We start from the raw sequence: 25,913 nt of genomic DNA, 5'->3' as shown, positions 1-25,913 counted from the left end.
CAGTTCTGCACGACGTTCCCCAAAGAAATTCATATGTCAATGTGAACTCTCGGCTATTTCTGAAGATGTGGTTTTGATACACCAATCAATTTGTGGCTTGCGTAGTAGCATAGATCACATCAACTTATTATCCACAGTGGATTCCAAGGGATCATCCATGCTACCTAGCGCTAGTATATACACATATTCTTCATATAGCCATGTTCTGGTTTGTCAAAGAGGTAAAATCACAGATGAAAATCGCTACTGCCCGAGCAGCAAGCATGAACGATGGCCATAAAAGTAAAGGCAATTAAAGGAGAGTTTGAATTTGTAAATAGTATTCAGCGACATTAGTCGTACGCAACGTGCATGGGCTTTCAATCGGCGTTTGAGCTAAATTTCTTTAACCGCACATCTGTCAGGAAACCCGGTTCTCTTAAATTTCACCTATTTTGGCAAGATACGTACCAATATAGTCATCACTACCATTTACCATTACAACAATGGATCCGAGGGTAGCTTAAACTAATGCCATAGTAAAGACGAGCATAAATTAGCATAGCAAAGACTACGAGTAACAAGAATATCTTCAAGATAAAATGCTGTGACCACTAGGAAAATATATATAGCGTCAGACACCTTTCGCTACCGTCGTTGTACAGGCGGCGGGTGCAACAGATCGCATAAATTCTAATTTTTTTTTTTTTTTTTTGACGAACAATATATAACGCAGAAAAACATGAATTGATCTGTGAAAGCTTTGTACTTTGCAATGTTAAGAAAGTTACTACTGTTACCAGCGGTGCTGGCGACAGTTTGGCTGCCCAATCTTGCAGAAGCAACGTGTAATGCTCATTACACGGTACTAGCAGGAGATACGTGTTCATCAATTATCTCATCAAAGCATACCTATATGGCAGAAATTCTGGCTCTGAATGCAGGAACCGTTAATGCAGACTGCTCCAATCTTTCTGTCGGCCAATCCGTTTGCTGGAGAGACTCTAATGATCCTACATGTGCAACCAAAAAATCCACTCCTTCTGGTAGTTCTTGTAGCAGTGTTGCTACTGCAAATGGTGCCACTTTGGCAGAAATTTTGGCCTGGAACCCTTACTTGAACTCTGGCTGCTCTAACCTTTTTGCTGGTGACTACCTTTGCGTTTCTGGTACTGCTCTGACCACCACTACCACTACCACAACAAAAGTTGCTACTACCACAACAAAAGCTACTACTACTACAACAAAAGCAACAACTACCACAAAAAAAGCTACTACCACTACAACCAGCGCTTCCGCTACCACTACCTCAGGCTGTACTGGAACATATACTGTGAAATCTGGAGATACCTGTGGAAGCATTGAAACTGCTTATAGTCTGACTTCTGCTCAATTTTATGCATTGAATCCTTCTGTCAACACGGCTTGCTCTAATCTCTCAGTTGGTCAGGTCCTATGCGTCAAAGGAAGTACTGCTACTACTACTACCACTGCTACTACTAAAAGCGCCACCCCTACTGCTACAGGCTGTACTGGAACATATACTGTGAAATCTGGTGATACCTGTGGAAGCATTGAAACTGCTTATAGTCTGACTTCTACTCAATTTTATGGACTGAATCCTTCTGTCAACACGGCTTGCTCCAATCTCTCAGTTGGCCAGGTTCTATGCGTCAAAGGAAGTGCTGCTACTACTACTACTACAAGTGCCACTCCTACTGCTACAGGCTGTACTAAAACATATACTATCAAATCCGGAGATACCTGTGGAACTATTGAGGCTACTTATAGTCTGACCTCTGCTCAGTTTTATGGTTTGAATCCTTCTGTTAATGCTGGTTGTTCTAATCTCGCAATTGGACAGGTTCTCTGTGTCCAAGGAACTTATGCCACTACTTCATCCACAGCCACAGCAACGGCTACAATTGCTGGTATGTCAGTCTATGTCAGACCACACAGACTAAAACAAATAGCACACTTTAATTCTTTTCTCTCATTTTTTGACCACAGGACTTTGTACTAAACAATATATCATCGGATCTGGTGATACCTGTTCTACCATTGCAAGTGCTGCAGGCATCACATCGGCTCAACTGATCTCCGCTAATCCTCAGATAAATTCGGCTTGCACTAATCTAATAGTCGGTGAAGCGCTTTGTCTCTCCGTTTCTTCCGTCACTTCAACTACAACCGCACCTTCTCCTACTTCTACTAATCCCTCATGCGCTATTGCATATCGAGTTGTCTCTGGAGATACTTGCACCAGTATCACCGCTACTTTTGGTATGACTAGTACGGATCTTCTGTCGCTGAACCCTCAAGTCAACTCTGACTGCACCAATCTTGCTGTTGGTAACGTACTTTGTATCGAGTTGAAAGCAGTAGCAACGACAACCTCCTCAGCAGCTCCTTCCTCGGCTCTGACTTGTATCACTACTTACACCGTAATCTCTGGTGACACGTAAGTAAAGCAACGTCTTCTCAACAGCTTACATAATACTATGGCTAACTATTGACCGATAGATGTTCTTCTATATGGACAGCTGCCAGCTTGACCTCAGCTCAATTCTACTCTCTAAACCCTAGCATAAATGCTAACTGTACAAACTTGCAACTCGGAGAACTACTTTGCATTAAAGCAGGGGCAACCGCAACCGTCACTAGCATTGGGCCAACTCCTACCACCTATGGCTGCTATCAAACATATGTTGTCAAACCTGGAGATAATCTATCTGCTATTACACTTAGCAATGGAATATACCAGGCTCAATTGGTTGGTATAAATCCTAGTTTACAGTCTTCTACGTCGTTGTCGGTAGCGCAAATACTGTGCATCAGAGACAACACTTGCCCGGCTTGCTCACAGACATACACGGTTCAAGCTGGTGACTCCTGCAGCAGTATAGCGGAAAATCATGCTCTCTCTACGTCGACCTTCGAAACTTTGAATCCATACATTAATGCCCAGTGTTCCAATATCTTTGGTTAGTATACCCTTCTGGCTTGAAGTGAACAATGTTTACATTGCTCGACTGACTAACAATTTATTTTAATGGGTGTAGTTGGGGACGATGTCTGTATTAGCCCAGGTGCCTTGACCGCTACTGCTACCTATCCTTTAACAACGCAAACCGCTTCTGCTACACCTTTGCCTACTGCTGCTTGTAATCAAGAGTACACTGTTCAAGCTGGCGATACCTGCAGTCAGATTGTTGCCCAGAATGATATTTACTTGGCTCAACTTTATGGCTTGAATCCATCGATCAATACACAATGTACAAATATCAAAGTTGGCCAAAGTCTCTGCCTCTCAAGTTCCAGTGTTCCCCCATGCGCAAGCCGAGAATTGATTCAACTGTACCAGACATGTACTTCTATTGCGCAGACAAACAAAATGAATGTGACGCAGCTGCTATCACTCAATCCTTTCATCAACACTGGGTGCTCAAATATAATTGCTGGTGATAGTATCTGTGTCCTCAGTGGCGCATCTGTTTGCAACTCAACTACGATTGCCACAAGCACCACAACATGCGGTAGCATCCAAGCCTCTTACAATATTCCTACTGATGCCTTCAGCGTATGTAATCCCACCTTGCAATGTTCAGGAACAATTTCTGGAGCTTCTGTGTGCACCTCTTGTACTGGTTCTCAACCCACATGTAATAAGGTTATGAAAGCGCCTTCTGGAGCTACCTGTGCATCCATGGCAGCATCAATCAATGTTACCAGTAGCTTGTTCCAGTATTGGAATCAGCAAACTGACTGTACCTCGCCTTTATCGACATCCAAATATTACTGTGTGGTAAGTGAAAACATGGTGAGACTCTATTACTGGTATTTCATATTTGCTAATCGCTGCTCTTCCATAGTCCTCAGTTCAGTCAACAACTCCGGTCACATTACCGCCTCCGCCATTGCCCAAGCCCACTTGTTCGTAAGTGATTATAATACCAAATACAACATGTAACGTCGAGTGTAAAGAAAGTTCCACTAAAATTGCACATGATTCCCTTCCATAGAGCTACTTATACTTGGAAGTCTACAGATACTTGTGCTTCAATTTCACAAAGTAATCTGCTCACGACTGACAGCATCGAAGCTTGTAATGCTGCAGTGAACTGCACAAGTGGTACTATTGCAACCGGTACCTCTCTCTGTACTACTTGTCAATACACTCAGCCCGTCTGCGCTTCAGTGACCAAGTCTACTACTGGATCAACTTGGACGTCGTTCATTGCTAGTTTGAGTTTGACAACTGGTCAATTTCAGGCTTGTAATCCGTTAGTAAACATCAACGCTTCTGAAGTCATGCCTTCTAATCGATACTATTGCTCGGTAGGTTTTATTACGATTTTTTCTTTCTTGTCATTTGATGACTCTACCTAACTATTTTATGGTAGAATTGCTCCTATATCTCTTCCGATGACTGCATGTCCAACTACACAGTTTCTTCTGGCGACACCTGCTCTAGCATTGTTGTCCAAAAAAATCTATATCTCGCTCAGTTAGAGACCAACAATCCTACGCTGAATTGCACAAACTTGCAAGTTGGTCAAAAATTGTGTACGAAAGCCTTGTATGATCCATTGTGCTGGAAAAGCACTGTTGTTGCTACTGGTCAGACCTGTGCATCTATTGCAGCTGCCAATAACGTCACCATAGACAGCCTATTGCAATTGAACCAAGATCTCGATACTTCATGCGATAACTTGTTCACTGGAGATACAATCTGTGTGCAGGGATCTGTCGTTCCAGACCTCTCTCCACCGGTTTTGGCTCCCACATGTACAGCAAATTACACTGTAGTCTCTGGCGACAGCTGTATCAAAATTGCTCAATCATTTGACACCTATGTCGCTCAAATTGTGGGGCTGAATCCTACTCTAAACACCCAGTGCACTAATATTGCCGTCGGTCAGATCCTTTGCACCAAGCGTTCGGATGTGCCGGTCTGTAAGAAGACTGCTATAATAGCATCAGGGTAAACGAATTATTATGCATGTGGAGAGCACTTGCGCTTTAAGTTTTATTAACGGTTTGTTTTTTGTTACAGTGATTCTTGTTCTACTGTCGCAACTGCAAATAATGTGACAACTGGCGTTACTGGTATCACGGCATATAATCCATTCTTATCAGCAGCATGTAACAACATCTTCCCTGGCGATACCCTCTGTGTAAATGCACCAGGCGTTGTTGTAAATAGTACAACTCCAGGAACAACCGTTACTCCCACTGCCCCTTGGACCATACCGCCTGCCACGATTAGCTGCGCATTGGAATATACCGCGCTTGCTAGTGATAACTGTACAACTGTTGCCGCTGCATATAACATTTCTACCTTGACCCTTTTGCGATACAACCAAGGCCTTTACAACTGTAGCGATATTGCAGGACGCAGTTTATGTAAGTACACATTCCCATAGCCGTACTTTCTGAAGAAAGCAGTAGACTAATCGATGATCCTGTTAAGGCGTCATTCCTGATGTTGAAGGATGCTCCAACACATATGTTGTGACAAAGCAGAATACCACCTGTGAATACATTCAAAACAGATATGGTCTCAGTAACGATACCTTTACCATGGTTAATCCCGTAAGTCACACTTTGGTAAAGCACAGAAAAATGCTTCTCATATTGCTATACTCATTCATATGCATAGGGAATGGACTGCAATGGTTCACTACCTATATCAAGCACTGCTTGTATTGACAATTTATTTACCGACTGTACGCACAACTATACAAGTGTAGCAGGCGACACCTGCACCACAGTTCAAAGCCAGTTTGGTCTTTCCACCAACATTTTCAGTGACATCAATCCAAATCTGTCATGTAGCGGTACCCTGGCTGTTGGAACCAACGTTTGCGTAGGATCCACTTTTGCACAATGTTCTCAAGTATATTCTAGTGCTCTAGGAGACACATGCGCCATTTTGGCCCAAGAATATTTCAGAAACTCCACAGCAGCTTTCAGCAATCTCAATCCTAGCGTAAATTGCTCTCAAGTCATTCCGGTACGTAGTGTAGATTGATATGGAGTTTATAACTTTTCATCAAATTAATGCTCTAATAGATCAATACGAGATTATGCTTGCAAAGCAATCAGGAGGTTGGATGCGGGGATGTATACGATGTACAGAGCGGTGATACTTGTACATCGGTGGAAAGTGCCTTCAAGCTTACATCTGATGTATTGAACGCCTTGAATCCTGGTCTTATCTGTACTGCTTTAAATCCTGGCCAGACATTGTGTGTTGCTGCAGCTGCTCCAACCTGCAAAAGCAACATCGTTAGTAGTGGTTACGATACGTGCGCAAGCATCCAATCTACGTACAACGTAACTGCTACCAATTTCTATTTATACAACCCACAGATAGGTAATTAACTAAAGGATTATTCATATTATCTATGGTTTATATGTTAACCTTATTCTTAATTTCTAGACTGCTCGGCTGGAAACATTACTGTCGGAAAGTCAGTGTGTATTAGTGCCTCTCAGTTGAAACTACCGAGTCAGCAGCTGATGTCTGAGGCAGTCAATCAGTTTGGGTCCTTGAACCCAAAGCTTCAGACACTTTATCAGACTATGAAGGCAAACCCCACAACCACAGTATGTGAATCTAATAGTGCTGCTATTGCTCTTAACAAGTATTGATCACATCTTGAATAGACCGAAACTCAATTTGTAGATGCTATGATATCCACTCTGTCCACCTCAAGTGCTCTGAAACAGCTCCAAAATTTAACGGCAACAGATCCTTTCTTTATGGCTCTTGAAGCTACTGGCGCATCTCATAGGAGTCAGTTTTGTACATTTACTAACGGAAATACCTTTTTCACCAAATCAAACTCCTGCTTCTGTGGAAATTCTCTGCCATTAATTTACTGTAATGCTATATATACACAGGAGATTGATACAGCCACCGCCAACCCAGCCTTTTCCAAACGAAGCGTGTCCAAGCGCGAATTCCAAGAAGGCGTCTTGAAGAAATTTCAAGAAAAGTATCCGGAGCTTGCTAATGAAAGAAGAATGCTACAGAAGCGTGAAGAGGCGAGAAAAAAACGCCATCCTCTCGATAAGCGTCTGCTCAACATTAAACAATGGTGTGATCCAACAAGTTTGAAGAACATCATTGATGAGGTTGGCGGTGCAAATTATGAACCTGACAATGATGGGGAGGTCTCACAGACAGATTACTGTTCGAGTGATTCCTGCGTTTGGCCTGTAACGTAAGTTTTTCAAGCTAAACAGTCTGTGAAAGCTTGTATTGACATCTTTTTTCCACAAGTGATTTCTTTGAAATCCGTATTGCTGAGGAATGGTGTATTCAATCAGGTAAATTTCTGCTTGCTAATGATGAATATTAGCTGTCATAAGTACTGAAACCATTCAATTTACCATCAGATTATGTCAATGGCACCGGTGTTGTCACTGAAGTTCAAGATAACTACCAATCCATAGATATTGAATTCTGTTTGTCCGATCCGGCGATAGATGACGTTTTGAATGTATTTGACATTGTAAGTTTCACGATTGATGTGACCCAATAATTTATGGACTCAGCATACTAATTTATGGACTTTGCGTTCTAGTCTCCACCTTGTTTGCATATACAAGGAAGATATTGGAATAATCGTGGAGTCCTACAGCTTGATGCGGAGCTCACTATCATTGTAAGTACAAGACATTCATTGGCCAAAGTTTGTGAAAGAAGAACATCTAATATGATCAATACAGGTTACAATTGAAGGAAGTTTAATGATTAAACTGATGCCTAGTGACGATGATTTGTGCCAGGGATCTGATTATTGTGCCAGTAAGTGATGATTTAAAAATGACCATACGGAAAGAATATTGTAACTGACGAGGCTATCTATAGATGACTTCTGTTTCATCGATATGTGGCAGCAGTAAGTTTTCACCTTTTTAGTAAATGTACACATACGGTATTGCTACTCTTCCATTGACTAAACTAATTAATGATATAGCTATGAAGAGATCCATATCTGGATTACCATTCTGTGGTGGACAAAGGATATCTACGGACCCAAGGATATGAATTTACCTATTTGCAACCCGAGTGACGCTACCAAAACTCTTCAGCCTCCATCTTCGCCTTATGGAAAGGTCTTGAAGGCTTACTATCCAAACTGGACCTTCTATCATAACAACAATCAGATTGTGGAGATCACACCAGAGATGGGCAAAATGATTACACATATCAACTATGCTTTCTCCATGGTGTCCTATTCCCCAGAATTGGATGCTTACTACCTCGACCCTACCGATCTATTTGCTGACACTGGTGCCTGCTCTGGCATGTCACTTGCTGACTGTACTTGGAGTACAATCAGCTCGTTCTTCTTCGACAACAGCAACACCGATAATTGCATGGCAATCCCCTCCTCATACCAGTGTGCTCCTGGTGTCATTAGCATGGTAAGGCGTATCGTCAGATAATTCGCATTTTAATATGGAGGTCTAACAGAACTGTATAATCGAACTATTTGTATTTAGGTCCCATACTTTGGCTACAAAGAATCTGGTATGATTTTTGTCTATGTAAAATAGTCAACATTATTCATCTCTGAAACTGATTTATTTCATTTAGATGGTTCTTGCCCAGTGACTACTTGTTACAATGCAGGTGGACCTGAAGGCGGTCGAAATCCATCTTGTACTACAAAAATGGACGGAACAACCTTGAAAGAGTCTCCTGATGGAAGTACCATCCTGGCTTGCGGACAATTCAGCTATCTTTTGGACCTTATGCGCTTGCAAGATTCCGCCCTTGACGGAGTTCGAGTTGTGTTGTCTATTGGTGGATGGTATGACGCGAACTACTTTACGCCAGCCACGGACCCTGCCCATGTCGAGAGCTTTGTTCAATCCATTGTATCAATCTTAGACTTCTTTCCTTTCGATGGAATTGATATCGACTGGGAATATCCCGGATTCGAGCACGGTGATGAGCCATTGTATCAACAGGCCGCCTATGGCGACAGAGAAAACACGCAAAACTGTATAACTTCTACCTGTGAAGACACTGCTCGCAGCAACGACCCAGCTCAATATGTCAACTTCTTGACTTTGTTAAGGACTGCTCTTAATACTGCTGGACCTACTAAACTTGGAAGAAACAAGCACGGTGATATGTATGAATTGTCCATTGCAGCTCCCTCAGGATACGACAAATACCAATTTCTTGATAAGAAGGCCATTTGCTCTGTTGTTACTCATGTCAACTTGATGACTTACGACATGCATGGTGCCTGGGATACAATTACTAACCACCAAGCACCCATCTATGACAACACTCCTGGAGCAACAGGCGAGCAGTATTCCATTGATGACGCTGTCAATGGATGGGTTAATGCTGGCTGCGATCCTTCCCGACTGGTTCTTGGTGTTCCATTCTATTCTAGAACGGAAGTTGGTGTTGAACCTGGTCAGGCATATAGCAGCTCTCAATACCCTGGATTGTATCAGCCTTTTACAGGCGCTCAAATGGATGCAACTGCTATGCCAACTTTCGCTCAAATTGTCAGTGATCCTTCCTGGACTACATACTGGGATCCATATTCCCAAGCATCATGGGCCTGGAATCCTTCCCTCAATCAGTTTGCCAGTTATGATAGTGAAAAGGCATTAGCTAACAAGGTAAGCAATCGATTTTTATCAGCCGATGCTACGACCAGTTCTAATATATTGAATTCTTACTTAGATGTGTTATGCTGGCGCTAAAGGGTTAGCAGGAGGAATGATTTGGCTTCTTGGACAGGATACGGATGATAACCGCGCATTGGCAGCTGTCTACAACAACTTGACTTGTACAACCATGCCTCCGAGACTGTCTAGTCCTCCTCCTACTGTCGAAACGCAACCTGGTGAAGCTTGCCCTGACGGTCTTACTAAACGACAGGCAACTGGATGCAAGGCTTATACTGCTCGTAAAACGGTTATTCATATGGTTCAAGTTGGTAGAGGAGAGTGTAAGTTGATTGAATGCATATGAACACAGTATTTGGAATATGTCATCTAATAGCTTTTTCTCAGCCTTCGTCATCGAAGTTCAAAATTGGCAAAACACCTTCGGTCTTGGAACTAATGCTGAAAATATGATGATGGCATCGGGAAGCGGAGGTGTGCTTGTGGCAACAAAAGGTATCATGATTGATGCTGGTAAAGGATACTCCGAAGAATTACAAGCTTTGCAATCGGTAAGTACAATAAGGACACCGACAATAATATCAAGACAAATTTCTTACTATTGATTATTAGGTTATTGCCAACATGGCAATTTCAAAGAAAGCTCAACCCAGTCTCTTCGATACCGTCATCCTAACTCATTCAGATACTGGTAAGTTTCGCAGTGTTAGAACTATGCTCTTGTGTTCAAAATTGATTAGATTTCTATTGCAGATCATATCAGAGGGTTAGTTCAAATGTTTTTACAGAACGCGGTATCGGTCAACGGTATACCATACTTCCGACCAAGCAGATATGTCACAAACCAAATTCGCAATGTCAATGATCCTGGCACCGGGTTTATGCAGTAAGTGTATACTAGAATCTGAAGAAGAGTATAACCCATTTTTCTAAAATTTTCTTTCTAGTGATTCTCCTTTTGATTTGAGTCTGAGAGAAATGCTTAATGTACCTTTCGACAATAGCAACGAAGACTGCGATCGTATTCAACTATTTGCTCAAACATCATATGAAGTCGGTGGACTTCAGGTTTTCCAAGACGCGGTGAATTCGTTGCGAAGCAAGGAGTATGCCTTGCTACTGAGCGAGTTGAGTCAACTGTCCAACAATAATGGCGGTACGTGGGTGCCAGCCCATGGTCAGACTAGTGGTGGCAACCAAGGCGCTGGAGGTTCCCCTTACTTCGGTTATAATGGTATCGGCATGATGATGGGTGCGAACAACCTCGATATATCTGGCAGTCTTTTCAGTGCATTTTCTATGCCCTATATGTGTGGTACCGGCCGCCTCACCAGTCCCGTCTCATATCCCACTTGGAATGACGGTCAAACAGATGTAACTGAATCAATGGACGTTGACGAAGATTTACCTGACGACGATATGGGTGGTACTCAGCAGCAGCTCATGAAGCAGCCAAACAGTAATGAAGGTCCAGCGAGCAATATGGTCAGGTAAAGTACACAAAAGCCATTTTAGAACCTTCATCCGGTTCACTAACCTTTGCTCTTCTAGTACCATAACTGAAATGACCACAGGATCAACTCAAATGCTGTTCACAGGTGATATGAATGAACTTCAGTGGCAATATGTATCTCAACTTCGAGCCTCATGGCCGTTGTATACAATCCTAAAGGTTTGTTTTTAAAGGTGTGCGACGTCAATTTATCTGAAATTTTGAAGTAACATTTGAATACCAGGTGCCTCACCATTGCTCGAAGCTGAAGATGATCAATTTGTATTCTTCCATTGTCGCCAACGTTTATCTCATCAGTGGAAAGACTGAGGGTAAAACATGTACGTAGCTCTGCCGTTATACTATTCCTCTCTATGTTTTATTGACTGTTTTCCCGTTTGCAGTTCAACCGGCGGGCTCTTGCTTGACGGACATCATTACAAACAGATTAAGTAACCCCAATGCTGGCATAGGCCATATCTTTGTAACCAACTGGAGTACTGTAAGTCGAAATGATTTGTATTAGTGTTAGCGGTAGGAAGTATGCTGATCAAATGGAAATTTATATTCTAGGGGCAAAACAATTTGGACGCTACTCTTGCAGCCTTAGATGCTGTTTCCAACAAATATAGAATTTACGTTTTGAATAGTGGTGAGAACGACGGAACCTTTCAAGTATCGGATCATGGCGACGTCGTAATTGACACGGCTCAATGGACCGACAAGACGCCAAACCTACCCACTAAATTTGACAAAGTGATTGCTGGTAATATACCTCAAACCGATATCTCGGGTGACAGCATTATTGGCCAACTGGCATTCTCATAAACTTATTCATATTACTGAAATTCAATCGGTTTACCATAGCGATTTACTATGAGCTTAGAGATAATCTGATCGTTTTTCTTTTTATCGCAGTTGCGAGCTTAATTAAAATAATGAAAGACAATTCAATTGCATAAGTAGTGTTCCAATTTTAACCAAATTGTCTTCGCTTCTTCACTGACTTAATCTGTTCAATCACATACCCAACTGTCTGCTCGACTTGATACACAGCCATTTTTTTGTATGGCCACTCTTAGTTTTCGTGTACACATCTCTTCCACAGATACTTCAAACTATGACTAAGGACAAGCGTCCACTGATCGTCTCCTTATCAGCGTAGAGAAATCAGGTTGTCACTGCAAGACTCGGGATGAACACAGTATGTCGTTTGTGGCATAAACCTTAAATTAGTGGCAGTGGCAGTCAATCACAAGGGGCTATCTACAATCAGTCAGTGGCAAGAAAGGCAGATTACCAATTCGTCTGTGAAGAGAACTTTCGGGATCAGCCCTAAGGGCAAGATAAGATAGCTTGTCAAGAAAAGGTGGTTATTCATGTAACCGAACCGACCTAGCGCATGCGTACACACTGCACGATCCGCTTCAAATACTGAGGCAGATGGATGCCTAATGCTCTACCTTTAGTGGCTATCTTTCTGTTCATACACAATGATTGCAAATGTAGCCGAAACGTACAGTGTTTGATCACCAGCCAGCCAGCTGCATGACATCCACATGCACAATTATATACATAAACATATTCAAGCTGCCGTCCACTTTGTATCCACCACTATCAGCTTGGCCAATTCGCTTGTATGTACATTCAGTCCAGATCAAGAGCGAATAGGTTGGAAAAAAAGGAATCAAATATTACAGGATGGTTTGGCAACAAGGGGATATACATGAGAGGCGATTGCCTTTTTCTTGTGCGAGGACGGCCAACAAATCTAATACTCGCTCTATGATAGTATACATGAATAATAATGCATCCCGTTATCCTCAATCAAAATGTTTCTTGTATGCCGTCTTCAATTGTTCGTAGAATACAAACATCAACATAGTATGTGGGCTAAAGAAAAGATAGATTAGTCATGTAGCAGCATATAAAAAAATGGCCGAGATGGAACACTCACCCTATTCTCAAATAATGAGCAGCAAATCCCTTGTATAGACCCCCTACACCTTCAGTTTGAACCATCTTGACCAAGCAATCCACAGGGTTCTTGTACAAGACACCCACTCTCGTGACAGGGTCGACCTTTTGGTTATACATACGAGTGCTGATAACGTCGAATGGGTTCATAGCGCAGCATACAAGGAAACCGCAAATCATACTTGCAGCAAAGTGAAGAGATGTGCCTTCGACCATATTGAAACGAGCCTTGAGGAATCGCTTGGAGTAATCGTATGTTGGCAATTGTACAGCACTTCCAACACCGGCTCTAGCCATGGCAGCATCACAGCCTCTATACAAGCCACGAACTCCTTCAAGCTTCCAGATACTGGATAATGCTGACCAGGTTGACGAGTAATGATGTTGATGACCAATGGTTGCGAAAACAGGCGAGAATGACTGCATGCGGGTCTTCACCAAGTACAGCGGTGAACCAAGCAAAGCGCCTGCCATTCCAGCCAAAGCACCGGAAGCAACTCGGGCGGATACACCTTCGGAGCCAGTGACGTTCAGAATGATATTACGAATAGGGTCGTAAAAGCCAAGTCGAGAACCATTCAGACACACTTGATACACATAGGCCGCTCCTAAACCTCTCTGAATACCACGGACGCCTTCGCCTTTAAAAACGAGGCCTAGCGCCTGAAAGCTGTTGTGATAGGGCTTAGCCTCCGCCGCCAAGGTTCCAGAACGAACCAACTCTCCTTGAAGTTGAAGTCGGGTCTTAACCACCTACGCCGATGAAGATACTCATGAATTGCTGAATGGCTAAACAGAAGTGACCCAAAAAAAATAAAGTTTTTCGTACCTCCCAAGGGTTAGTGAAGGTTACAGCTCCACAGGCAGCCATACCTCCCAGGACAAAACCAGCCATGGTCTCTTTGGTCTTTTCACTAAAGAATGACTTTGGAGTCTTGTCTTGAGCCATCAGGGTGGTGGTGGATTGTTGTTGTAAAGAAGATTCCGACATTCAAAAGTGGGGAAGGGGAAAGTGAGAGGTACCAAATGGTAAAGTAGTTTATAAAACTTCGATTGGGATGAAAGATGAACCGCTGAAACCCCGCTGGTCCAATAAGGTGGAGTAGTTTGGCCTTACTCACTGATTTTTAACTGGCGGGGCCGATGATCCGTTTTGCAGCTCTGGGCAACATCCTCAAGTCACTTATCCAAGCCAGTGAATGTCAACCGTCCGTCGATCATCCTCCCAGGGGAGCGAACGTTGCTTTTCCATAACTTGGCATGGGAAGGAGGTGAAAGGCACGCACGTGTACAAATTGATCAAGCAGATAGCTAGCAGACAAATTGCACATAAATGGTAAACATTGGGAACGCTACGAGATAATGGATGGTAACAAAGCGGTGCGCGGGTTCCAGATGTTCCAAATTACCTTAGCGCAGCAAGAGACGACGCAGATCAATGTCACACACAAGTGAACACAAGGCAATAAAAAAATGCTGGAGCCCGCCTAAAGCTGAAGCTTCTTTCTATTTTATACTCACTCTTTGCTGATCACCCCACTCCTTTCAAATACCATGTCTTCAAAACCCATATACCTTATCTTGGCAGGAATCCACCTGGCAACAGCATCACCTCTTCTCACAACCCGGCCATTGATCCGTAGACAAGACTCAGGAGGAGGAGTGTCGAAAACAACCATTATCGTCCCGTGTATTATAGTCGCTGTTATCTTGTGTGCCATTGCCTTCTGTATGATCAGCCGACACAAGGCAAAGAAAAGACGAGAAACAGCGGTGAAGGAGAATCGCAGAGTCACCCGATACCAACAACGACCTAAAACCATGTTAGGTGCTCGACCATCGTCTATGTTTCGGCCATGGAGTATGATATCAGGATCATCACAGGAGCAGCAACCTCAGGGAGATAGAGTGTCGGTTCTTTATAATCATCACCGGTTGGTGGACGAAGAACATGACCAGTACTACAAAGGGGACAAGCTGGCGCCGCCTATGCCACACTACGCCTTGGACAACGTAACCAGACACGGGGGTAACAGATCTCCTTCCCCGCTCAGATACTGATTAAAAAAGTTTTTGTTGTTGTATAATATGTCATAGGTTTAAGTCTTATGTCCCACGGTAGCGTGATGCAGTGTCATCCAAGTTGGAAAAAAATTACTATCTTCTTTTCAAAAAAGAAATCCGTGGGATAACAGTATAAAAAAAAAAAAAAACTCATCTTATATAAAAAAACATCAAAATTGTAACTCCTCTACTTCTTCTCTCTTTCAATTGAGATTTTTCCTTCATGCCTGGCAAAGTATCTATGATGCGTAGCTTGCAAGACTATGACATCTCACCAGAGACGGGGTTTTTGCCGCCTGAACCGCCCCTTCGTCGATTGTTGAACCCGTACTTTGACCCCTGGGAGTCCACAATGGATGACTTCAACGGTCTGTTGCTGGCTGGTCGTTTAAGAGAGAGGGTCAGAAAGGTAACGTCTACTCTCATTAACTGCTTATCAACGACGGAAGAAAATACGACATTATGGTCAACCTTGACATGACCATGTCAAAGATGAATGAATGCAGCTCTATGCATGTTGGCTTCGACATCTGCAATACGACAAAAGAAGGAAAAAAAAAAAAAAGTATACGCTGTAGCTGTCAGTCACGCTAATTGCCCTGTTTTTATTTATGGTGAACAGCTTCCCATCTTGAACCATAAGCAACTCAAGTCGAAACCGGAGTATCGAAGAGCGTTTTTGGTACTGTGTATGCTCTCGCATGGCTATGTCTGGGGTAAACACGAGGAAGTGTCAGAGGTACTATTTTTCACGGTTTATTAATCAATTGCTGGCCCTCAGGACTTTAAATCCTTGAGTCCGGCGGGCGGGTGGGGAGATTTTTTTCCTGGCCCGTGGCACGCACATGTGGTCAGACGATTGACAGCTTAACTAATTTTTTTTGTTTAATGACGTACATTCAGTCACTTCCACCGTGCTTGGCCATTCCTTGGACTCATATTGCTTCTCATCTTGGGGTTTGTCCTGTGGTATGTCACGCCAGTGTGGTTCTATGGAACTATAAGCCATTGTGGGAAGACGGTCCCTTAGACCTAAGGTATGTAAATTCAAAAGGAGCGACAAAAAAAATGAGGCAGGGAAAAAGTGAAACTCCGGAATCATCAGATAAAAAAAAAAATTCGGTTATGAAACGATGACTAACTATTTTGATACCCTTTCAGCAATTTGGCAGCACTAACTACCTATTCTGGATCCGTGGATGAAGCTTGGTTTTACCTCGTCACCGTGGCCATTGAGGCAGCAGGCGCTCCTGCTATTGCATCCATCATCAAGGCGCTCGACCACGTTCAAGCCAATGACGAGAAGGCTCTCATCGCCGACTTAACTCACATCAATTCCTGTCTAGCCGACATGAATGTGGCTCTAGCTCGGATGTCGGAAAAATGCGATCCTTATGTATTTTACTGGAAAATAAGACCTTATTTGGCAGGTTGGGAAAACATGGCCGATGCAGGACTTCCCCTAGGGCTCATCTATGAAGGCGTGGACAATCTATGGGATGCCGAGTCGGATGAATACGCCGACATGTCTCATCTATCCGAAGCAGAACGTATGCTTCAACAGTACAGGAAGTATGCTGGTGGCAGTGCAGCACAAAGCAGTCTTATTCATGCTCTGGATGTTGCCTTTGGCGTTGAACATCATCCCACCGGCGAAAGAAAAGCTCGTCGTCCAAGCAATGCTCAAAGACTTGACCGGTACAACAATATGCCACCCACCAATACCGCTGTTGAATTGACTGGTAAACGCCATTCGGATACGCTAGCCACTATGGAGCGAACACGTTCCCAAGAAGAGATGAAGCCCAACCGCAACAATTTTATTCAAACCATGCGCAAATACATGCCTAGAGAACATCGTCATTTTCTCGCAGACTTGGAGAAGGCAGCCAATTTAAGACCCTTCATGTTGAACTTGCAAGCCATGGAGGAGGATTTGACCGAACAGCAAAAGTCACTCTTAGAAGCTTATAATGGGTGTCTCGATCAACTCAAGGCTTTCCGCGACAAGCATGTACAGATTGTTAGTTTATATATTGTGAATCAAGCACGCAAGGGTCCTAATATCCCTCATGGTGGATTTGCCATTGACCACACCAAAGCCACCACCAACATCAAATTGACAGAAAAGGCGCCAGATACGGATTCGAATTCGGAAGCAGACGATGCTCCCAGCAAGCCCAACATCTTATACCCTCAGACTGCCTTGTCAACGTCTCCCTCCTTGTCCAAATCCAGCTCCCTTCACAAGCTTAATAATCTCCTCCCAACATTGGGTTTAGCCAAGTTTGTAGACCCTGAATCTAAAGTGGTACGAGGTACTGGAGGCACCAATGTGATGCCGTTCTTAAAGCAAAGCCGAGACGAAACGGCTGATACAAAGATCGCATTGAGCCAACCAGTGGATATTCAGGCGCCTACGCAGCCTGTGAGCCAAAAGATTTCTTGGACTGATTGGCTCAGAAAGTAAAATGGCTTTAGAGAGAGACTTCATTGAAACTAGTATGATGTATCCTCCATTTTTGTATTTTTAATATATGTTATTTTTTGGAACCAACCCATTAGTAACACTTCCCCGTAAGATGGAGATCTTGAATGTGATTGGATCGTGAGTCGGAACATGAAAATTTTTAGCAGTGCACATCCAATGTTTGAATTGCGCAATTTCGAACGACGGTGAATGGCTGCAGCGATTGATGGATGGCGTGCTCCGATGAACCCAAAGGTTTATTCATCCAACCGTGGCTTATATTCAATGAAATTAAATCGAGGAAATCTCTGTTCACCATCTCTTTTGTCTTAACACCATGTTTGCCTCGACAGCGTTGATCGCTTCGCTTTTGAAGACAAGGACATTCTCCTCTGACTTGCAACAACCCTTAGACGACGCTCCTACTGCTGTAGGCACCCCCGACCTTGATGCTGCCTCCACCACCAGCAGCAGCCAAACCATCATTGTCGACGAAGATGCTTTGATCGAACTTAAGAGCAAGCTCGCCAACGCTCATCTTATCAATGACCTTTCCGATGATACCCTGTCCCGCCTCGTCAACGCCAACCTTGCTACCGCTTACATTGCTTATGGCCTATCTGATTTGTCATTTGTTTACCCCGGTCTGCCCACCGGCTACCTCGGTGAAAGTGTTGAACAATGGGCCGCTGAAAACATTGCCAATGTGTATGGACAGAACGGCAAGGTGGCTCATATGGATACTCGTGCTGGTGCTCTTGCTGCTGTGCACGGTGCCGTCCACTCTGCCCCTGCTGCTGTCACTGTGTTGACTTCCTCCCAAGGTCTTCTCACTATGATCCCCAACATGCATGTTCTTGCTCAGTCCAAGCTTCCTGTTGTTATTCATGTTGGTGCTCATGCTCTGGATGATGGGCTTGAACTCTCTCCTGAAGTCGACTCTGTTCTCGCCGCTAGAAACACTGGCTTCGCTTTCTTGGCCTCCAACAACGCTCAGGAAGCCCATGATATGGCTTTGGCTGCTCACATTATCTCCAAGTCCACCTCATTGCCTATCTTGCACTACTTTGATGGTGTCAAGGCCGCCAAGGAGATCGAAAAGGTCGACCTTCTCCCTTACGCCAAGATTGCCAGCATCGCCGCCAATGTTGCTGCCGTGGAGACCAGCTACACCAACGCATACGATGCCGTTGAGAACATCCTCGGTCAAGTTGGAAAGGCCGTAGGTCGTGATTATCACATCTTTGAGTACTCTGGTGCTTCCGATGCCGAGACCGTCATTGTCACCCTGGGTGCTGGTTCCCAAACCGTCAAGCAAGCCGTTGGTCAGCTTGCCACTGCTAACCGTGTTGGCATTTTGTCTGTCCGTCTGTGCAGACCTTGGTCTGAGGCTCATTTCCTTAATGCCATTCCCAAGACAGCCAAGCGTGTCATTGTTCTTGAACAAGGTGATGGTCTTTTCGCCTTCAACGGTCCTTTGTTCTTGGATGTCGCTGCTTCCTTCCGTTTCGGTGAATGGACCGGTGTGAAGCCTCGCATTGTCACTGCTCAATCTATCAACTATGGTAACTTGAGACCCGCTCATCTTCTTCAGCTTTTGAGCGAGACCAACAACTTTGTTGATCTCAACAGCGAACAATACACATCGCTGGCCGATGAGCCCGCTTTGGTCGATACCGCTTCCAGAGCCATTTTCTGGGAAGTCGCCAAGACCCACACCGCTTCTCATGTCTCCAACATCCTCTCCAAGTCTCTTCACGTCCAGACTCGCATTGTTGAGGATTCTTACAGACCTGGTGGTGCGGTGGTTAACAGCCACTTGCGCTTCAGCAAGTCCGCCGATGTCAACGCCTACGCTTACGAGAAGGCTTCTTTCATTGCTGTTCAAGATGTTGCTTTGATCAAGGAGTACGATGTTTTGGCTTCCAGCAACCAAAAGGCCACCGTGTTGTTGAACGGTCCCTGGAAGAACGGTGATGAGATTGAGCCCAAGCTTACCAACGAGTTCAAGCTCCGTGCCACGCAACTTGATATTCAATTGTACACCATCGATGTTGCCAGCATTGCCCAAAACCTTGCCTTGAGCCACAAGTCTCGCAACCTCATTTTCGAAACCGCTTACTTCCTTCTCAACAAGAACGTGGTCGATGCTTCTTCTTCTGCTTTGGCTGCTCTCTACCAAGAGATGGATGGTTCCAAGAAGACAGCTGCTCTTATTCAAGAAATCTTTGATGCTGTCAAGGCTGATTTGACCAAGATTGATCTCTTGCCTCCATGGACCATTCTCGAAATCTCTGACGCCGTCTTGCCCAAGATCCCTGCCGATCGTGCCGCCACCAACGAAGACTCTGCTTTGGTTCCTGATGAATCTCAAGGTGCCGCCACTGTTGGAAAATGGCATCAAGCTGCCTGGGACCTTATCTTCAAGGAAGCTTATGCATCCAAGACTGCATTGCGCCCGGATCTCCATGAGGATACCTTCGTTGTCAAGTGCACTGAGAACAGACGTCTCACTCCCGGCACTTACGATCGTAACGTCTTCCATTTGGAGTTCGATACTGGTAACTCTGGTCTCAAGTACAACCTCGGTGATGCCTTGGGAGTTCACGGTTTGAACGACGAACGTCAAGTTCAACGTTTCTTGGAATGGTACGGTATCAATGGTCAAGATATCATTGCTCTTCCTGCCAACGAAGCCGGTCAGCGCGAAACCCGCACCATCTTCCAACTCTTCACTCAAACCCTCGACATCTTTGGCCGTCCCTCCAAGAAGTTCTACGAATCTCTTGCCGAATACACCACTGACGCCAAGGAGCGTGAGCAATTACTTTTCCTTATCTCATCTGAAGGCAAGGAGGAATACAAGAAGCGTGTTGACGAAACCGTCACTTACGAAGATGTATTGCGCGAGTTCACCTCGGCTAGACCCACCGTCGAGCAGTTGGCCACCATTGTCGCTCCCATCAAGCCCCGTCACTACTCCATTGCCTCATCTCAAAAGATGTTCGCTAACTCTGTCCATCTCCTCGTTGTTGCTGTCGACTGGAAGACCTCCACCGGTGAAGTCCGTTATGGTCAATGTACCCGTTACTTGAGCGACCTCAAGATCGGCGCCAACGTCACTGTGTCCATCAAGCCCTCCGTCATGAAGTTGCCTCCTCTTGATACTCAGCCTGTCATCATGGCTGGTCTCGGTACTGGTATGGCTCCTTTCCGTGCTTTCATCCAAGAACGTTCTGTCCTCAAGGCCTCCGGTGTTGAAGTTGGTCCTATGATGTTGTACTTCGGTTCCCGTAACCGTCGCAATGAATACCTCTATGGTGAGGAGTTGGAGGCTTACCATGCTGAAGGTCTTCTCACCCACATGGGACTTGCCTTCTCTCGTGACCAAAAGCAAAAGGTGTATATTCAGCACAAGATGCAAGAAGATTCTCGTCAATTGTACGAATACCTCATCAATGAACAGGCCCACTTCTACCTCTGTGGTCCCACCTGGCCCGTTCCCGATGTCAAGGACGCTGTTGTCTATGGCCTCAAGCAATATGGTGGTATGGAAGAGCGTGCTGCTTCCGATCTTATTGAAGAGTGGAAGGACAAGGAGAGATACATTCTCGAAGTTTACTAAATATTTCTTGGGAAAGCTTGTATTTGATAGCTTATAATTTATCATAATTTTTCATTCCCCCACCCCCAAAACCACTTTCTACACCATCATCATAGAATAAATCATGTAAGAATACCTGATGAAGATGAAACAATAGCTTGGGATTGTTAGTTAGTTGGTGCCGAGCAATGTGACATGCGGGGTAAGCCTGCGAAAATTTGATAACCTGCATGCTAGGCGGGCGGAGGACTTTCTTAACCATGACAAAACCAACCGAAGTAGAGCTTCGGCCGCCGTCGCTTGCTTCCACTGTGCGCTCTCGTCGATCTCGCACCTCGAATGTAGAACCTGAGATCACTCCAGAAGAACGCAAACTGGTTCGAAAGTTGGATTGGTTGATTCCACCATGGATTGCTATTTTGTACTTTTTGAGTGTCGAGGATAGAGCCAATGTCGGCTTTGCAATGACTATGAACAAGGAATCAGGTCACGATCTCGCCACTGTTGCTGGGCTGACGGCCCGTGAAAACAATATAGGACTCGGCTTGTTCTATGTAGCTTATATCGCAAGTATATTTCAATGCCTTCGAATTGAATCCAATCTACCGTGGCTTGCTAATTCCATTGATGGGCCCACAGATATTCGAGGTACCAAGCAATCTGGTCATGACGAAACTCAATCCAAGCTTGTGGATCTCGAGAATTATGGTCACTTGGGGAATCGTTGTTTGTTGTATGGCTGCCATCTCCCAGCCATGGCATTTTTACTTGCTCCGATTCCTTTTGGTAAGACGGCTAAGGTGATTTATCAGGATATGCGTTGCAACTTTTTAATCAATGGGATGAACTTTTAGGGCGTTTGTGAGGCAGGAGCATGGCCAGGTTTTGGTACAGTATCCCATACTATCTTCAATTCCATTCATTTGACTATGGCTTAACACTGTATTTGGACGCAGCATACTACATGACGTTATGGTATCGACCCAGCGAAGTCTCTTCAAGACTAGGCATTACTTACCTTGCCGGTCCTGTGTCAGGTCTGTATAGCGTACCTTTGACTTTCACCGGTAAATGCTATATCTCTAACGCTTTGGACATTTACTTCCACAGGCGCTTTCGGAGGTTTGATCTCTGCTGGTATTCAGCTTATTGACACTCGAGGCAATTTGTATGGTTGGCAATGGTAAATTTCTTGAATGCACCATGGTTAGAGTAAGAAGAACATCGAAAAAAAAGCGCATAGCTAATATTGATACCTTAGGCTCTTCTTGATATCCGGCATCATATCGGTGGTGTTTGGTTTCGCCAACTTTTGGGTGCTTCCATCTAGACCGTCGTCAGTGAAGCGGTTTCTTAAAGGCGATGAGAAGAAATTAGCCATAGAAAGACTACAGTATAAAAATATGGAAGAAGACGATGAGACTAAGGCTCCGCAGTCGAAGTATTGGCATGGATTACGCGAACGGCTATTGGATGGCAAAACATGGTTGTTCTGCATTCTGTACCTATCACCTGTCATGGCAGCTACGTCGTTGGGCTACTTTATACCAAAGATCGTGCAACAAATGGGTACCTACAATTCTATCCAGGTCAGTTTGATGAGTGTGCCACCCTATGTCTTTGGTGCACTTTCGGTTTTTGTGACAACGTCATTGAGCGACCGTATCGCCATCCGAAGCTGGTTCATCATTAGCTGTTGCGTACTGAGTTTCGTGGGCTTTGTGATCCTAAGCTTTGCTCCCTCCGTGGGTGCCCGCTATTTTGGATTGATGGTGGTCGCTGGAGCTACCTATCCGACCGTTCCCTTGGTAAGCATTGCAGTAAATTTGGTGGCGTTCCTGATTCGTTCTACTCACTATCAACAGACAATGGCATGGACAGCAAACTCAAACGAAGGGGATGTTGCCGTGGCATCTGCAACGGGAATCGTCTCGTCCATGGCAAACTTTGGTGCATTGATCTGTACTTTTGCGCTGTACACGGGCTGGACGAGTGATGCTCCACGTTATATTGGTTCCAATATGGTGAATGGCGGAGCCATGCTCCTCGCAGCCGGTAGTGCTGTTATCTTGCGCACTTGGCTTTCTCGACTGAACAAAAAATCCATAGATGAAAACAATTTTCAAACCAAGCGAAAGGTATATTTACTTTAAACTTTTGGCAATTCTGTATGACTATAATGCAACAACATACCGTACACATTGAAAAGGGGCTGTATTATTATAGAGTACGAATAAAAAATAAAAAAAGGAAGACGCTAGGCCATTCTTTTATTTGATCCTCGAACATTCCCTAATGTCAGTTCATAGCTGGTGTCCTTCAACAAAAAGGTGTACCACACTGCCACCAATGGAATGGTCGTTGCGTGCCATAAACTATGGGCATCGATGACGCCGAACCATGGTGGAAAGTCAAAGACCTCTAGGGCCATGGCACAGCTTATGGCTATGACAGAAAATCCAGCGAGCCAAGCGTACGGGCGTCTCTGTTTGTCTCCCCATGGCGTGTACTGCAATATAGACCACCACAACCAGAGATTGGTTTGAATGGAGCCGATAATGATACAGGCGAGCATGTTGTACCCATAATCAAATCGGACAAACGACAAATAGCTGACATGAGCAAGGAACATCAAGGCAAACACCGCAGTAAGACCTTTGATGATGAGTGCGTTTCGTACGTAGAAGAGTCGGATGATGGCGTAGTACAACGAGTAGAGAATACCAAATCCTGCGCTGAAGTAGTCTAGTTTTTCAGTCAACGGGAAGTCTCGTATATGAAACACCGTGCTCCACACCCACGTGTTGATACCAATGATACACCAGGCAATGTACAGCTTTTTAAGCGGATACGAGCTCGGTATCTGTTTTTGAATGACAGGTAGGTACTTGTAGTGCATCCAACCGTTGAGCATGGAGAAGATAACACTGGCAGGCTCTTGGATCCCAAATAGGCGATGGAAAGGCCATTTTCCATGGTACTGATGCACCTCCTCACCATTTTGGATGGCTTGTCGGGTTATTTCTTGCATGCAATGGTATTGACAGTTTTGTTGGCATGTCCAAAACGTTGCGCGAAGGCATAATTGTAACTCTGTTGGGCAATATTTATCAGAACAATCTGATACACAGTTTCTATATTGTGGCCTCTGATCACCAGTCGATGCTAATGTTACTGTGAGGATTAAGGATAATAGGAATCCGATGCAGAGTAGCCTTGACATGGCCAGTCTTGTTATTGTGAATTGGTTGGTAGGGAAGGTGAGGTCTCGCGTGCCTGTGGAGTGTCGGCAAATTATTAGTCCGAATACCGGTAGTAAGAAGGTGACGGTTTCAACTGTGAACAATGGCTGCTTGCCCTGGAGCTATGAGAACAGAATCATAGTGGGTCATGAAAGCTTAGAAACTGGTTTTATAAGGCAGGTATATTGGTTTAGCTTGTAACAAGTGTTATGGAATGAAGTGGTGACCTGTACGGACTCTTCCAGCAGTGCGGTTTGTTATGGATTGATATTCACACGGCCGTACAGTCGTTGTTGGGTGGGAGAAAAAACGGCGTTGTTTCGTTGTAACATATATGGAAATGCCATTTGTATTTAAGATGAGCCATCGATTATCTATGGCGCGTTTTTGATCGGCACCATGTCAGATGGGTTGCTTTGACTTCAGGTACCGTCAAGCTTCTGAGGGACTACTACCTTAAGTGGCAAATAAAGCTCATGCTGTGTACCCTGTTTGAATATTGACGTTGCTAAAGGGTTGATGAAATGTGCTTTAACTAGACACAAAAGCTGGAGCTTGTTCAACATCGGGATTATAGATGAGAGAAGTGACCAGCCAGCTGTTTCACCGTCGAATAAGTGACCCCGTTGCACAGCTCAGCGCGTGAAGGGAACTTTTTAGATTATCACAACAGGTTAGCCAGCGACGATGTCATGGCCAATCCAGCAAAGCTTATGAAAGATGTTCGAGTCAGCTCCGCTGTCGGAATGACTAAAACTGATGACAAGTTGTCCATATTTCCCTTACATGGAGCTGAGGTCTCAATCTTTCTTTGCGAGATAAATCACCAGGACATCCCTCGCAAAGCTTTCTGCAGGCATACAGAGAGCAGGCAGACCACGCCCAACCGAGGTTTTGTTTGTCGCCACCAAACATGATTCCGGCCATTTCCATATTCACGAGACAATCCATTTACTCTTTCAACTCACCGTCGCACTACCAAAGAGTATCTCGCTCGTTACTAATAAAGAAAAGCCGGCGGGGATCTCGTACGTTCCTGCTCGGTGTTTATAACTTTGTGGTTCAGCTAGTCGGGATTGCCGAGTGGTCTATATGGGCTTCCAGGTCACGAAAAGCCGATGGTTATTTAACAGTCTGGGTGTAAAACCACTTTGCGGTTTTACAAGGCCATACCACATTCATTTACTTGTACTTTGTTCTTCAATTGCATGAGACTGACAGCCTGCAGAGAAACGGCCCTGCCTAGCGCTGCGTAAGAGCATTGGTGGCGTGGTTTGTTTGGCTTCGATCGATGTGTTCAGTTGATCTACAACCATAGGACACTCGGCATAATGCACTAAAAGTCATCAGGATTGCAAAATGCTCAGTTTAAAAGTCTAGAACTGAAGCATAGCCTATCACAACGTGGTCACC

General features: G+C 44.4%; 8 protein-coding genes across 8 annotated transcripts; 6 read left to right on the top strand and 2 right to left on the bottom strand.

Moving 5' to 3' along the window:
• Positions 1 to 754: 754 nt before the first annotated feature.
• K450DRAFT_196827 (uncharacterized protein) lies at positions 755 to 11,971 on the top strand (the record flags this gene model as incomplete). Its single annotated transcript, XM_051584532.1, has 30 exons — positions 755 to 1,910; positions 1,990 to 2,440; positions 2,503 to 2,963; positions 3,042 to 3,784; positions 3,852 to 3,916; positions 4,002 to 4,317; positions 4,383 to 4,963; positions 5,036 to 5,385; positions 5,453 to 5,574; positions 5,642 to 5,995; positions 6,055 to 6,358; positions 6,425 to 6,591; positions 6,889 to 7,211; positions 7,271 to 7,317; positions 7,387 to 7,502; positions 7,575 to 7,655; positions 7,720 to 7,798; positions 7,862 to 7,892; positions 7,971 to 8,421; positions 8,500 to 8,527; positions 8,630 to 9,642; positions 9,707 to 9,974; positions 10,039 to 10,202; positions 10,264 to 10,342; positions 10,405 to 10,537; positions 10,599 to 11,141; positions 11,203 to 11,323; positions 11,388 to 11,484; positions 11,548 to 11,645; positions 11,717 to 11,971. 30 exons carry the CDS (start codon positions 755 to 757, stop codon positions 11,969 to 11,971), a joined length of 8,997 nt encoding a protein of 2,998 aa, XP_051447451.1.
• Positions 11,972 to 12,966: 995 nt separating this feature from the next.
• K450DRAFT_170819 (uncharacterized protein) lies at positions 12,967 to 14,015 on the bottom strand (the record flags this gene model as incomplete). Its single annotated transcript, XM_051584126.1, has 3 exons — positions 12,967 to 13,036; positions 13,101 to 13,873; positions 13,950 to 14,015. The coding sequence occupies 3 exons, from the start codon at positions 14,013 to 14,015 to the stop codon at positions 12,967 to 12,969; spliced, it is 909 nt and encodes a 302-aa protein (XP_051447450.1).
• A 377-nt stretch (positions 14,016 to 14,392) lies between these two features.
• K450DRAFT_227218 (uncharacterized protein) lies at positions 14,393 to 15,430 on the top strand. The gene has a single exon (XM_051586698.1). It carries the CDS (start codon positions 14,675 to 14,677, stop codon positions 15,179 to 15,181), a length of 507 nt encoding a protein of 168 aa, XP_051447449.1. The 5' UTR covers positions 14,393 to 14,674; the 3' UTR covers positions 15,182 to 15,430.
• On the top strand, positions 15,317 to 17,943 carry K450DRAFT_227212 (uncharacterized protein). The gene is made up of 4 exons (XM_051586697.1): positions 15,317 to 15,593; positions 15,807 to 15,923; positions 16,088 to 16,221; positions 16,346 to 17,943. Exons 1-4 carry the CDS (start codon positions 15,408 to 15,410, stop codon positions 17,652 to 17,654), a joined length of 1,746 nt encoding a protein of 581 aa, XP_051447448.1. The 5' UTR covers positions 15,317 to 15,407; the 3' UTR covers positions 17,655 to 17,943.
• Positions 17,823 to 21,294, top strand: K450DRAFT_227211 (uncharacterized protein). Its single transcript, XM_051586696.1, has one exon. The coding sequence runs from the start codon at positions 17,992 to 17,994 to the stop codon at positions 21,277 to 21,279; it is 3,288 nt and encodes a 1,095-aa protein (XP_051447447.1). The 5' UTR covers positions 17,823 to 17,991; the 3' UTR covers positions 21,280 to 21,294.
• A 211-nt stretch (positions 21,295 to 21,505) lies between these two features.
• On the top strand, positions 21,506 to 23,463 carry K450DRAFT_227208 (uncharacterized protein). Its single transcript, XM_051586695.1, has 7 exons — positions 21,506 to 21,824; positions 21,898 to 22,044; positions 22,113 to 22,146; positions 22,215 to 22,295; positions 22,369 to 22,441; positions 22,520 to 23,066; positions 23,124 to 23,463. The coding sequence occupies exons 1-7, from the start codon at positions 21,519 to 21,521 to the stop codon at positions 23,409 to 23,411; spliced, it is 1,476 nt and encodes a 491-aa protein (XP_051447446.1). The 5' UTR covers positions 21,506 to 21,518; the 3' UTR covers positions 23,412 to 23,463.
• K450DRAFT_227204 (uncharacterized protein) lies at positions 23,367 to 24,903 on the bottom strand. Its single transcript, XM_051586694.1, has one exon. The coding sequence runs from the start codon at positions 24,479 to 24,481 to the stop codon at positions 23,516 to 23,518; it is 966 nt and encodes a 321-aa protein (XP_051447445.1). The 5' UTR covers positions 24,482 to 24,903; the 3' UTR covers positions 23,367 to 23,515.
• A 44-nt stretch (positions 24,904 to 24,947) lies between these two features.
• On the top strand, positions 24,948 to 25,665 carry K450DRAFT_227199 (uncharacterized protein). The gene has a single exon (XM_051586693.1). It carries the CDS (start codon positions 25,414 to 25,416, stop codon positions 25,642 to 25,644), a length of 231 nt encoding a protein of 76 aa, XP_051447444.1. The 5' UTR covers positions 24,948 to 25,413; the 3' UTR covers positions 25,645 to 25,665.
• The last annotated feature ends 248 nt before the right edge of the window (positions 25,666 to 25,913 follow it).

Source organism: Umbelopsis ramanniana (assembly GCF_025399195.1).
Source record: "Umbelopsis ramanniana AG unplaced genomic scaffold K450scaffold_9, whole genome shotgun sequence".
Taxonomy (NCBI): Eukaryota; Fungi; Mucoromycota; class Umbelopsidomycetes; order Umbelopsidales; family Umbelopsidaceae; genus Umbelopsis; species Umbelopsis ramanniana.
Note: the sequence above shows the minus strand (reverse complement) of the source record. Positions and strands in the feature narration are given on the sequence as shown.

Coding starts and splice junctions, on each gene's coding strand:
- K450DRAFT_227218 (XM_051586698.1), top strand. CDS start 14,675: ATGTCTTCAAAACCCATATACCTTATCTTGGCAGGAATCCACCTGGCA.
- K450DRAFT_227211 (XM_051586696.1), top strand. CDS start 17,992: ATGTTTGCCTCGACAGCGTTGATCGCTTCGCTTTTGAAGACAAGGACA.
- K450DRAFT_227212 (XM_051586697.1), top strand. CDS start 15,408: ATGCCTGGCAAAGTATCTATGATGCGTAGCTTGCAAGACTATGACATC. Junction 15,924..16,087: donor AACACGAGGAAGTGTCAGAG/GTACTATTTTTC, acceptor ACGTACATTCAG/TCACTTCCACCGTGCTTGGC. Junction 16,222..16,345: donor GACGGTCCCTTAGACCTAAG/GTATGTAAATTC, acceptor ATACCCTTTCAG/CAATTTGGCAGCACTAACTA.
- K450DRAFT_227204 (XM_051586694.1), bottom strand. CDS start 24,481: ATGTCAAGGCTACTCTGCATCGGATTCCTATTATCCTTAATCCTCACA.
- K450DRAFT_227208 (XM_051586695.1), top strand. CDS start 21,519: ATGACAAAACCAACCGAAGTAGAGCTTCGGCCGCCGTCGCTTGCTTCC. Junction 22,045..22,112: donor ACTTGCTCCGATTCCTTTTG/GTAAGACGGCTA, acceptor ATGAACTTTTAG/GGCGTTTGTGAGGCAGGAGC. Junction 22,147..22,214: donor AGGAGCATGGCCAGGTTTTG/GTACAGTATCCC, acceptor ATTTGGACGCAG/CATACTACATGACGTTATGG.
- K450DRAFT_227199 (XM_051586693.1), top strand. CDS start 25,414: ATGATTCCGGCCATTTCCATATTCACGAGACAATCCATTTACTCTTTC.